The 13,500-nt window shown below is 41.5% G+C and overlaps 1 protein-coding gene across 1 annotated transcript in view; it reads right to left on the bottom strand.

The window, feature by feature from the left end:
- Positions 1 to 13,500, bottom strand: part of LOC119740791 (conserved oligomeric Golgi complex subunit 1-like) — a 44,857-nt gene that overhangs the window by 19,476 nt on the left and 11,881 nt on the right. Inside the window, exons 16-27 of the mRNA XM_038216217.1 lie at positions 12,265 to 12,509; positions 11,255 to 11,494; positions 10,584 to 10,685; positions 9,732 to 9,845; positions 8,937 to 8,988; positions 8,197 to 8,264; positions 7,185 to 7,278; positions 6,711 to 6,788; positions 5,060 to 5,136; positions 4,184 to 4,367; positions 2,461 to 2,649; positions 1,621 to 1,785 (exon numbers count right to left, since the gene is read on the bottom strand). Of these exons, the coding sequence (XP_038072145.1) occupies positions 1,639 to 1,785; positions 2,461 to 2,649; positions 4,184 to 4,367; positions 5,060 to 5,136; positions 6,711 to 6,788; positions 7,185 to 7,278; positions 8,197 to 8,264; positions 8,937 to 8,988; positions 9,732 to 9,845; positions 10,584 to 10,685; positions 11,255 to 11,494; positions 12,265 to 12,509 (1,590 nt within the window). The 3' untranslated portion in view covers positions 1,621 to 1,638. The remainder of the gene's footprint in view (positions 1 to 1,620; positions 1,786 to 2,460; positions 2,650 to 4,183; positions 4,368 to 5,059; positions 5,137 to 6,710; positions 6,789 to 7,184; positions 7,279 to 8,196; positions 8,265 to 8,936; positions 8,989 to 9,731; positions 9,846 to 10,583; positions 10,686 to 11,254; positions 11,495 to 12,264; positions 12,510 to 13,500) is intronic.

Raw genomic sequence — 13,500 nt, 5'->3', positions numbered from 1 at the left:
TTGTCTCAAAAGTAACTTCAGGCAAGTAATTTGTAAAGTTGGTTATGGGTACCCGATCCCATAATCTGGAACCGGTTGCTGATATCAGCTGTCAGATACTCAGGTGCCCGGTTCTGATGCACATCCCTATCAGGAAGGTGGACAATAATCCATTCTCAGTCCCCATCCCTTTTATATATCTCAGAGAGTGCAACACTATTGACTACAATAACTGACAACCTTCTCCTGACAACGGACAGATGTTAGTTTTGTTTCACATGAGGCAACATCTCAAAGATCCTCTACAAACCTACTCTTATGTGTCAACCTTCAAATCTTATCTAATAGACCCCCTGGCAAGATGGTGTGGGGGACTAACACCCAAGAAGACAAACCAAGGACAAATAGATTATGATCACGCCCAAGAGAAGAATGAACTGATCAGACAAGCCTGGCCCAATTATATCATACAGCAGGTGATGCTCACCAGCGTGTGAACAATTTGTCTGTCCTTGAACCAATTTTTTTTGGATTCTGTGGTGACAAAATAAAAATCTTCCCCCCAAAATAGAAAATTGGTGTTCATGAAAGAGCAGCAGCTGAGAGACTGGCATGACAATTGTAACTGATGAAGCCTTTCTTACCGAGACTCAATGGGCCCTAATAATAACCAGTTACTCTCAGTGGTGCAGCTGGGAGGGGGTTGCAAGGGGGTGTTTGACCCAAGGTTAATTTATGTGAATATTACTGGAAAAAACTTCCAGTTCATCTTTGGTGAAGTAGAGTCATAGGATATTGCATATCTTGGTTAAGTCAAGCAAGGAAATAATATCCTACAAAATAAACTCAGTATCAATCTGATACATGTTTACTGCTTTACCATCTTCAGTGGGCAACACTTTGAGCAGATATAGCGATTAGCCGTAAATAAAGAGTTAATTGATGATTACTTTTTAAAAGGTAGTATACGTAAGTATTTCCAAGAGAACAGCATGCTGTAGGTCACCATATTTGAAGCCGGTTAAGAATAACTGATGACACAGTAAAACTTGTAATGCAAAGTCAATCGTAAGATAGACCCCATGACCCCCCCCCCCCCCCCCACCCAATGGTGCGTCAAAAGTGCAGCATGTTCTTTATGGCTGTGACACAAGGGTGCATCCAGTCATGATTAGGTGTGTTAAACAATTTATGGGGTGCGTCACTTTTCCTCAGTACCGTAGGTGCATCAAAATATGTGAAAGTTGGGTCAAAAACATAGCCAAATAGCATCAAAAATATACATTTGGTGCGTCACTACTCTGACTCAGGGGGTGTATAGATTCCATATAAGGATGACCCACTCTCGGACTATGACACACCATTCCTGGGTGTAATGGGGTGCATCATACAATTGAAAGGCAAAAAAACTTGAGACATTCTTAATGTTAGTTTTTTTCTTTCACTGAAGTAACTTTGTAAGTACTGTGAAATCTGTGCTCTCTGTAAACTTGCAAGAAAAAGTTAACAAGCTTGCTTTAGTGAGATTTGAACCAACCTCTTGCTTATTGGTGCAGTTGTGTCCACTGATCAGCGACTATGCTTCGCTGGATTGAATCCTAAATAACAACAGGTACCAATGATTGAGAAATTCTCGCTTACCTTGTCACTGGTCCACGTTTATTGAGCGCCGCCGATGTTGGCCAGCCAGCCAGTCTTCAGAGAGCCAAACTTGGAGTAGAGGGAGGAAGGGGCGGTGCGAGACTTGTGGAGAATGGGAGGTGGGGAGGACGGGTCCTGATGGTGGATGACTGCTGGGGATGCAGGCTGTATGGAGAGAGAGATCAAGGTGATGGGAATAAAAAGGGTCATTTCTTAAAATAGAATGAAGCTCATTTAGGGACTGGTAAGTTAGTGATGTGAATGTGTGTTGACCTCATTGCAAGTCATCACAGTGCAATCACAAGTCATCCATTCTCATGTCAAGTCACAAATGAACTTTGACGAAGGTATTCCTTTACCACTGTAAACTATTCATTTATCATTACTGTTAATTCTTGATCTGCCTGGAGGTCAACTTGTGATTGACTTGATGATAATTCTAATTACAATTCATTTTGCCTTTTAGAACGATCCTTCTGGGCTTGAGACATCGAACCCTCTAATGCTTTTGATTTGTATATTTTAGGTCAGTCCTGTCATGAAGCAGTTTGCAGCAGCTTCATCCAATTTTATAATTATAATTCTACTGTAAGGTTGAACCAAAAGAATTTGACTGTGGTGGGGTTATCTGCAGTCGGAACAAAGCCCAGTTTTCAGAAATGGACCAAAATGTTACATAAGTTGGGACACAAACAAAGTCCATGAGGCTTTGATAAGTTACATACATTTCAGAACCAAAGTATTCTTGATATATATTGATTTGGCGTGAGTCTGGAATGCGTGTATGAAACGAGTGTCAAGGTTGTCCTAGTTGAAGACAGCTTTGTCAGGTCTACCTACATGTGGCAGCGGCCGTGGGAGCGTCCTCTGCATTGACTGTGATGAGCTGGTACTGAGAGGCAGTAGGCTGAAGCGACCCTGACTGCTTGCCAAGGGTAGCACGTTATGCTGCTCCTGGTAGCCTGATGGCACGGCGCGGTGAGAGGAATACAGGTGCTTGTCAGGGCTGGCCAGAGCACCCAACAGCATCTGTAGGTGGGATGTGAAGGTGGGAATCCAAATTTAAATTGGTCAACTTTCAGCACAAGTTTTACACTCCGTTTAAACATTTAGCCAACACTTCACAAAGGCTGCCCCAGAACAGGGTTCCATTAAAATAAAATTCATTGACTTTGCCAGAACAAAATTAGGGCTTTCCTTGGCCAATTCGTACGCTGTTTTGGCATCTTAGGAGCCTATTTACAATACATTGGCCACTCATCACACTGAGGCAAGGAGCACCATTCCCTTTCACTTTTCAGCCTTGTGTATTGAAAACATCAAATGCAATAAATTGCATACAATGGTGGCAGCCTTTGTGAAGTTACCTGTTGGTCATTGAAATATCATTGGGATGTGATCGAGTACAAAGTTATTCTCACGCTTCGCAAATTATAAAGAGGTTAAAAGGGCAATCTCTGTAAGTGCCACAGGGCCACATATGATTGATAGAAACAGGGGTCTGTATGTACCACATTTAAATGGCAACAAAAATAGTTTCAACTTTTCCAAGGTTAAAATGTGGATAGTCAGTTTGGATGGCATTAATTTAGAGTTTTACGGTCCTGTTAAATGTACATACCGTGCATCTCTGAGTGTGCCTGTTAAGGTTGGTCTGTAGATGAGGCAGAAAGACGTCCAGATCAAACGGATCGATGACATTCTCTAAGCGGTCTACTAACCTCTGAACGTTGTCTTTGTGAACTGAGTTCTTCTGCAGATAAATTAGGTGAAAATACCCCCAAAGAGTCTAGTTAGGAACGTTTGTTTAGCTGAGAACAAGGATGGACACGACTCTGTCTAAAATATTGTTGTACTTGAGTGGAAAAGCAGTGTTGTGAAGATTACTTTTATCTGAGTACAGAGTACAAAGTATCGATAAAACAGAGCATGTGCATCTCCAAGTAGGCACATCCATTTCATTAAAAACAAAATCGAGTCCTTTGAGTACAAGTACTTTGATGACGGAGTACGATATCGAATAGTCAAGTAATGTGAATTTGAGTCGGAGTATTTTAATATTAGAGAACAAATGTGAGTAATGAGTATTCTCAAATAGTACTCGAGCATGAGTACCGAGTAGGAGTACTACAACACTGTGGAAAATGTGCCGAGTGTTCTGAGTTAGGCCTTTCCCCCAATGCTAACTGTACTTAGATGCCAAAAAGAGGACTATTGAGAGTGTAAAAACTGATGTCAACGTTTTCCAAAAAAAGAGGCTTCGCTGTAATCTTACGGTAGTAAACTGCATCGTGCATAACTCCTGTTGTATTTTAGCTTCAGCATAAACACAAAGGGACATTAATCAAACTTTTACCACATTTTTCTGGTCAGATTTGTACAGTCCGTGCATTCTGAGTGCATGTTACAACTCAAAACGAGATTGTGCTAGGTTTTATTTTTGTTCAAGCAGTTTTCGCACTGAATTTCAACAACTATTATACTGTACTAGGAACAAGAGGAAGGGGTTGTCAACAAACTTTGCAGGGAATTGTAGCGTCCTGGGAATCAACCGATATCTTACCTTGGCATCCTCTCCACGTCCAGACATGATGGTGGCAACAAAGCGGACATCAAAGAGTAGCTGGAGGGCCTGAGGCTGGGACAGGATCAGCCGAGACCCCTTACTGCAGTGACCATCAAGGTGCTTCTTGTACAGACTCAGGATACTGTCACTGGTGTGTTGGATCAGACCTGACAGGATCATGCTGGGATTGGTTGGAAGCCAAGGGGAAAGACGGAGATGAAAACGACTAAATGTCAACAAGCTAAATACTGCACAGGGCTCAAATTATTCTTGCTTTGCCAAATTCAGCTGAGAAACCAGTCCTGGACAGTTTACATTGCATGGTTAGTTTTTGCATGGCAAACATTATTTGCGCTAAGCATATATCTGTGCTTGGCAGCCTCATGAAATATTTCTTTCAATATCATTGCTTTTAGTATAAGCAAATTTGATATTAGCTTTTGCCTTTCACCGATGTATGAATAGTTGAGAAGCGTTATAAATTTCGTAATCAAACAAGAAATGAACAGACATGATGAAAACCAGCTAAACAGTAATAAACGTTAGGTACAGGGTATTCAAAGCGAATTAGTTTTGCTCCCTTAGCTTTGGACAGACAAACACGTGAGGCATCTCAAGCATTGTCCACCTGCACTCAATTAAGGACATTGGTAAAAACAGGAGAGCCTTTTAATGCCTCATTTCATAGTCCAGTAATGGGTATCATGCACGCATGCATGCATATCAGACATTTTTTTGGACATTCGGATTGCTTAATCAAGACATCACAAACGGGACTTAAAGGATGCGTCAATTGGCCAAGCACCTGTAATTGATATAAACTTCAATATCCACAATAGCTCACTGAAAAGCTCATATTTGTGAAAATCTTACCGAGACAAAGCATGGCCACCAACTCTGTTGATCTCTTCACACAGTGAGTACAGCACAGTTTGGACATACCATGATGCCTGGATGTGAAAATAAAAGAATAATAAATGTATATGACAGGATTCTGATGTCACCACTGACTGCGACTCATCTACTGTCCTACTGTCAATGACATGGTCAGGACTTTTACCCAGTCTCGTTTGATAAGCTCCAAGATCAGTGAAATTGGCACTGAGAGGAGGACTGCAAAAGCCAATGTCAACCATCCTGCATCTCTTCCTGTGACTGTGTGGCACCAGGGTCAAATATTGCTGCTGATGTCACTGCCACTGTAATTAAACCAGGGGTAAGATTGCGGGAAAATGAAAATCCACAGAATAATTGCCTGAGGGTTTGAGAGTCGCCGAGGGCCCCAGAGCAATGTAGGGTCTATGGGATATGTTTGTATTTGCCTAAAGGCATCCCTTAAATACCCACGTATTTTGTCCCGTACAGGTAAAACATCTTTAAGGTAAATACACAGAAATTTCAGATTTCAAAAGAGGTTCTTTAAAAATCTTGAAATCGGCAAAATCCTGACAAACCACACCCCTGTTTAACACACTTGTTAAGACTAACAGGGATGCATAAATACTTAAAGACAGTTTACCCATTCCTATTGAGTCGAGAGCCCGTCACGTGGCCGATTTTAAACGGTTGATAAAGACATGGCTGGCTGGTCTTAAAACACTTTTCCAGTGTCAAATGAAATTTTGACTCGTATGAAATCCGGTGCCAAAACAGTTTTATTGGTTGAACGTTCACAATTCTCACGTAGGCATGTGCAAAACTAGAGTCAGTATTTCATAGTCCTAAATTCACAATACACCGGTACATCTGCGTTGTGCGCCACATCACGCAGTACACGCGACGCGCGAGTCAATCTCCATATATTAGGAGTTGTTTACCAGAGGGCCTTACCATTGTAAAGCTAGAGGGGTATTTTGTGGATTGAAATCTTGAAAATTTATTATTCTGACTTGTTTTGACTTTTGGACCGAAAAGTTTTGATTTTTTGACCGAAAAGTTATCGATGAATGGGAATAAACATGTGCTTGGTCGGTATTAAACACTCTGTTTAAGACTGGTTGGCTCGGGTAATTATCAGCATCCAGACTCCAACCGGTCTTAAACAGAGTGTTCAAAACCTTATTAATAAATGTTACAACTTGAAGTCAGACTTTGGAAGCCAATGCAAACTGTCATTGTCACTGCTAGTGCCACTTTAAGGCTCTCTTGCTGGCTTCCATTTACACCAGTAGACTGTGTAAGTCACCTACTTCCTTACCTCTTACTATGAATCATGTCATTGCCAGCGTCATTGCCAGTGTCATTGCCAGTGCCATTGCCAGTGTCATTGTCAATGTCAATGCTGTTCACTCAGGTCACATTATTCCTTAACCCTTTAGTCACTATAGCACCCAAAACTGCCCGAGCACTCTATGGTTTGATTGATTCTTCAGTAAATAAACACAATGTAATACAATGTAGTACATGTGCTAATGGGTCAAACCTTTCAGAGCAAAGGGCGGTCACTACCAACCGTCCAAGAAACATTATAATCTGTGCATATGATCCAAATAATCCATGTATTCAAGGGTTTATGAGTACTTACCTGCACAGGTAAGTGGACCTTGGAGGTCACCCTCTTGCCTTCTTCCGACTCTTCTTGTATCTCAATGGCATCCCAATGCTAAAAAAAACGACATCAAAGAAACTTAGATCTAAATATCTTAAATACTGCTGAAAGAATTTCAACAACAATAAAGATAAACCAATTTTGGAAGCTTTACTACGAAATTTAAGTTTTTTACAACACCACCAACTAACATTGGGAAATTTACACTCTCATGCTATTCTGCGTAGCTTTGCAGCAATTTTAAGGTGACAGGTTGCAATCAACCAATGGTATCAAATTCTATAGTGATTAGAGTAAAGTGTCTTACTCAAGGACACACATATGTGGCTATGCGCTCAGGATTAAAGCCCCGTAGTATGCCTGAGATTCAAACTTCTCAATAGCATGTATGCTTCATACAACTATCCAGCCAAGCATTACAGACTGACATTCATCGATGATGTCACTTACCGTAGCGGCCTTCAGAGCTGCCTCACTGCTGGAGTCCGTCAGGCACTTGCTGAAATCAGCCAAGACCCTGGATGCAGTGAAATCACTCCACACCCTGCACACAACATGGGTAGAGTGGAATTGAAGTTGAGACTTACATGGAAGCTTAGCTAGAATTGCAATCGAGTAAACTCACAAGCCAATCATTCATTCATTCATTCGTTAGACATACTGGCATTTGCCCGTGGTCTCCTCCTCAAATTATACACAGTTGAGATCACTGGCGCCGCTCCCACCACAGTCAATCATTGGTCAATTATTGTCGCTGAATGTGAAAACTGCTCATGGACCACCTACTACTTTCCTATAGAAATAGGAGGCAATACAATGCTCCCTGCCAAAATGCCTTGCAGCACTGAACAAACCAAAAGGGAAGAGAAAATTTTGAACCATGCAGCCAAAACAGCATTAAGAGAATGCTATGTAATATGGCCCAGTAGAAATTCTGAAGCTTTCCAGAAGCTTTCCAAGCTCAGAGGGAAGGGGGATGGTTGTGGCCACATCAAACCGATTGAACCCGCCAAAGCCTGGTCCGCAGCCCAGGGACCTCAGGAGCTTGTTCATCAAGCTCATAGCATGTAATGACATCCCAGTTGCCTTCCAAGGGAATGACACCAAGAGTGCACATCCTAAGATGGGTGGTTGAGCTCGGAAGGTCAACGACGCTGGTGTTAGTCACCATGACTACTTCTCTCTCAATCATAGAACAATCATGAGGCAAATCACAAGTCATGTCAAGAGTAACACGGGACTAACAAAGGGAATGCCATATTTCTTTCGCAGCTTATTTGGAAACTCATCACTTGAGGCTGCATGACTGACTCATAATTGACTTGTGACTGAATTTTGATTCATGCACAAATATCCACGCAGCATGTCAGTTGCAAAGTTGACATTCTATTGAGGACGTTGACACTGATCTGGAGTCTCGGTATGACATTGGCAGAAAGTGGTCTAGAAACTGAGAGATTACCTGTAAGCATCTTTGCTCTGTTGCAGCAGGAGTGCTTTCAGTTTGTCCCACTCTGTCTCCTCAATAATCTGCGCTCAAACAAAAAGAAGACCGTCAAATCTTGTTAATATGGCACATAGGTGATGGGATTGTGCCTTTGATGATACAAGCACGAAATTTGGCACACAGTCAGAGTATGTCATGAGACAGATATTTGGCTATAGGGCCATCACAGATTTGTTCTTTTATAAAAATATAGGTAGAATAATACGCAATGGCAGCCATATTGAAAATTTTGAACATTGCTTGTTATTCTACCTATATTTCTTTCAAAGGACAAATCTGTGATGGTCCACATGACATGGATTCACATGACGTACTCTGACTGTGTGCCAAATGTCAACCTTGTATCATCAAAGGCACAATTTCCCCCAATATTTCCCCTATCTGCCCCACTATGTAGTCTCTAATGGGATTTGCTAAGAGAAAGATGGACGGCTGGGCAAACACAAAGACAAGTACATACACACTGCCTTGGAGGAAAGTGATCACAATGGTGAACACTGAAAGTGAACAAAGAACTAAAAAAAAAACACCGAAAGTGAACTAGAAAGTCAAGAGGGCAACACTGTGGACAAAACCTGTTATATCAAGAGCCCAATGCACAAAGGGCATTCTTTCAGGAACAGGTTTTCCACCTTTTTTTTAGGAGGAGGAAAGAAAAGAAAGTTTTTTCAAGAAAAACTAATTTCTTTGATTACCTCTGCTGTCTTGCTAGAAGTTCGCTTCCCCATCAATTTGCTTTTCAGCCAACTGTGGGAAGAAAATGTATATGAAGCATGAAAATCCACTTTGAATCTGGTCTGACCAAGTTTTTTTAGTTGAAACATCTGTGTTTGTGTGGTGATCTGCTATTTCAGAGAACGACCTTTGTTTTGGAAGTACCACCTACCAATTAGGTACAAATTATTTATTGTGCATGTTGTGCACATTGGAAATTTTCACATGAGCTACACGCCATTTGATCGTGATCCGCCAATTGCAGGATCTGATCCACCAATTGGGGGATCTGTATCCTAGTCCAAAGGTGGATCAATAAAGGTGGATCTGATCCTGATCCACCTTATAACGGTTAGCGTTCCCACTACACACAATTGCTGGATCTGATCCACCAATTGGGGGATCTGATCCGGCAATTTGGCAAAAGGTGGATCAGATCCCCCAATTGATGGATCTAGTGGGAACGGGGTCTTATTAGGACGACCTTTAATTTGTAAAAACCAATTCAATTCAGGAACTTGACTAACGGTCTAGGAGAATGTCCTTTGGTCTAAGAGAACAAATTTTGATTTGCAAGAAGACCTGCGACTTTCAAGCAAACTAAAGTTTATTTAATAGAAGAACTTTTGATTTCGCAAACCTATGCGACTGAACAAACTGGGTGAGCGTCCTAAAATCTGGAGAAAGAATATGCAACTTGGTAACACCTGTTTGAACGAGGGATCCATAACTGAAATCTAAACATGTAAGGGTTACAAGGCTTGACTTATCCATACCTCTGTGGTTCAGGCTTGGCCGGCTTAGACTCAGGCTCAGCTATGTTTGCAGTCTTCTGCAGATTGGGACACAGCTCCACGATGGCTGAGCAGAGACGACCCAGAAACAAAGCCCTGATATGGTACATACAATAATATTGTTATTAACCCTCCTGCTGTCTGAACAGTCACAGATAGTCAAAAAAATCAATCCTCTTCCCCTGCCATGCCTTTAACACAGGTAAGTCACCAACACTCCGATCATATTTCAAGCAAGGACTGTGACTAGTCAAATTCAGTCAACAGACAAAAACAGACAAGTGGTAGGCACAGCTGCCTTATCAATCACCTACAGTCAAAGCACAGCTGTATCAAGTTACATAAAGAGTCACAGCCAGTCAATCCTGCTTTATGTAGGCTGGAAGCTTTTCATTTGATTGATTTTGACTGAAAGGACAACTTTGCCCAGAGTGTATGTTTCAATAGGTGGGTTAATGGACAACTCCAGCAATGAATAGAATGTGGGAACAAATTTAGTAAGTACTCAACCAAATAAAGAAAGCAGTTCATTTTTTTTTTATCTATTGCGCAGGAAATCTATGTGCGGTGAAAAAATCTGTTGAGAACCAGTTACAGGCTGTATGCTATCGCATGACATTTTGGCTGGTGACCTGCTTATGATAAGCAAATATGTTCTATGCTTAATTAGCCTTCGATAAATAAATATGAAACAATTTGCTTTGGATTCCTTAGACTTGCTGCTTAGAAACTATCTGAGGATTTGTTTTCTCTCTGCCACTCAAGACATTAATAAACAACCCTCCCCATCTTAAACAAAGGAAGGTAAACTAAAGACTGCAATGGAAGGCTTACCTGTCCACAATCTGAGAGCTCTGCTCCGTCTGTCCTAAGTGAAGGCAGGCATCCAGCTGAGATTTGGTCTCCTCCAACTGCCTACTGAAGAAACTCAACAATCTAGGATGAAAAAGAGAAGAAAAAATATATCAATCTGATGTCAACAAATCGTTTAAAAAATATTACACTTGCAGTTTCACTGGTGATATTTTGGAATGTATCGTGAATTTAATCTAAATGTTCCCGAATCCTCACTCTCTGGCTCCAGGGTGTTTAGCAGTTAAGTTTCCTTGAAATGGAGACTACATCTCTTCACAATGGAGACTAAAGTTTGTAGAGAGAAGACTACATTTCCCTGAGATGGAGACTGCATTTCCTTGAGATGGAGACTACACATCCCAAGCACTAATCACCTGTCTTTATATCATAGGTGTGTATGAGGACAGGCATCACTGGAGGTGATTCTGAAATCTTACTGGTTGCTATACGTCATGATGTCACCTTATTTGTTGTTGGAGTTGGCCTCTTTCTCCTCCATGCTCATGTAAAACCGAATGTGATCCCCAATTCATACAAACGTGAATATTTAAATAATGTTGACCCTAATGTTACAGGTCATTCAGCTATTAACCTGTTGGCCGTTTTCTAACTCTAAATGAGCCGTGAGACACCTTCTAGGCCATACTGACCTTTGCAGACAGGTTTCACAGGAGATTTGCAGGAAGCTCTGTAATGTCACAGTGTCAGCAAACTTGTCAAAAGGTTCAGCCCCCTTGGCAGTAACCTTCTCCCCAGCAGGCAGCCTGGGTAGGGGGGTGGGGAGCCTGGGCTGGGGGGTGGGGAGCCTGGGCTGGGGGGTGGGGCTCTCTGTGTACTGAGCCATGTCTTCCAAGAGGGAGTTGAGTTGGCTGTCCAGGGTGGTGCAGATTCTGAGGAACAAAACGGGTATCAATGTGAGTAAATGGGCTCGAGATGGGTTCAAGATTTGAATAACAGGTCGTGTGATAGTTACAAACTGGGCACTACATGTGTGAATAAAAAGGGTTGATGATATGGGAAAAAAATATATGGTAAAACAGAAGTACGAACTAGAGCTGCGTCTATTCATGAAAATGAGGTGTTTTTGTTTTCGCTTTTCCAATTTTCCAGTAATTATGCCTTATCATGTGTGACATAAAAATGACAAAAATTCTGTCTAGAAAAATGTGAAGTTAATAAAAGAATTTATACAAAATCAAATGATGATGTCATAGTGACATCACTTCTTCTTTTTTTTGCATACTACCAGAGTACCCAACCGTAGATGTCAGGAACCGGTTCCAGATTATGGAATCAGGTACCCAAAACCTTACTTTACAAATTACTTAGTAACTTCTCAGACAATGAGAAAGAAGGTTCTGAATGTCATTTGTGGGCAATTTTCAAAATGAAAGCCAGGCTTCATGGCAAAACAAAAGACTTGTCTCGTTTATGACACTCACAAAAGTTGCAATTTACACCGTAAAGCTATAAAGTTCACTGTACCCATTTGTACCCATATGCATCGATGTGGTAGTATTATCATGCGGACCTTTATGAGCAATCTCAACAGCAACTTCCGAGATTTGAATTTTGGAACCCGGGTACCTGTGATTTTCTTTCAATCGGGTACCCGGTTCCCGTACTACCCGTAAATGCACACCCCTACAGCGTAACTCACCCTTGAGTCCTGGGTGTGAAAGCCCTAGCCTTCATATACAGCCCCCCGGGTTCACCAGCATGTTGCCTACCCAGTGACCCTCCACCCTTCCATGCTGCTGGGCTAGGGGTGTCAGTGGGTGCCTCAGCCCACACATAGGCAGCTATATCCTGCTCAGCAGACAGGGAGCCTAGGTCAGCCAGGGCCTGCTGGGTGTGGCGCTGGGTGCCGGTGGAGGTCTGGTCCAAGGCATCCTGGATAATGGCCTGGAAGGGGAAAATTGGTCAATGGAGGGGGGGGGGGAGAAGGAAAATTGGAAAATTATTCTTTCATCCATGCCAAAATGTATTCTTAATGACACCCAACATGGTACACTTAGATTTGTTTTCTTGATGCACCTAGCATGACTAACAATTTTCTCCAATTTCCACAGGAAGTGAAATTTTGGCGATTTCAAAATATATCCCTGTCAATAAATCGTGTTAACGAATAGAAATGATTTCCTGATTTGCTTTTGGAATGAGAATTGCACCCCTTTAATGTGCTCCAAATATATATGCTCAGCAGAAACAGGTTCCTCACTAAAAAGTGGTGTATTGTCTGTTTGTCGTACTGGTTCCCAGCTCAGCCTGGCCAAAATCCATGGCCGTGCTTATTGTAAGCAAAAGAATTCCCGCTAACTGTTAACAGAAAATTCTAAGCTAACAGTTCCGTATTTTCACGGTAGGCACAGAATTTTGGCTTATAGACCTTTCTTTTGTTTGTAAACATTGGCGCCATTTTATATGGCTGCCGCAAGCGCATTAATTGAAGCCGTGGTTGGCAACATATTTTTCCAAAAAAAGTCCCCATAACGCCCTCAATACAAAGTAAAAAGCCATGTTTAGGAATTATGTTGTAGCTTTGTTGGCAATGTTGTTTTTCCAACAATCAAATAATATGTTGGTTATCTGTAATAACTCTTCTTCATTCTTGCATTGTTGGACCTTCCATAGTTTTGCAACCTGTGGTTGGCAATATGTGCAGTTTACCAACCAAGCGTAGAAAGGTCTACACGCTTAGATACTTTTGCTAGTTTGTTTGTTTTTTATCTGAAACTCTCCTCAAATTATAAATCAAGTCTAAAAACAAACTATGGACACATAATGCAATGTATATCTGAGCATTGTCGAAGATAACACAAAAAAGCTACAATCCGCTTTAATATTTCCATTGTGGTCCTCTACAATCACAAAAATATCTCGTACGTTAGGATCC

Source organism: Patiria miniata, unplaced genomic scaffold (genome assembly GCF_015706575.1).
Source record: "Patiria miniata isolate m_02_andy unplaced genomic scaffold, ASM1570657v1 HiC_scaffold_5, whole genome shotgun sequence".
NCBI lineage: Eukaryota > Metazoa > Echinodermata > Asteroidea > Valvatida > Asterinidae > Patiria > Patiria miniata.
Note: the sequence above shows the minus strand (reverse complement) of the source record. Positions and strands in the feature narration are given on the sequence as shown.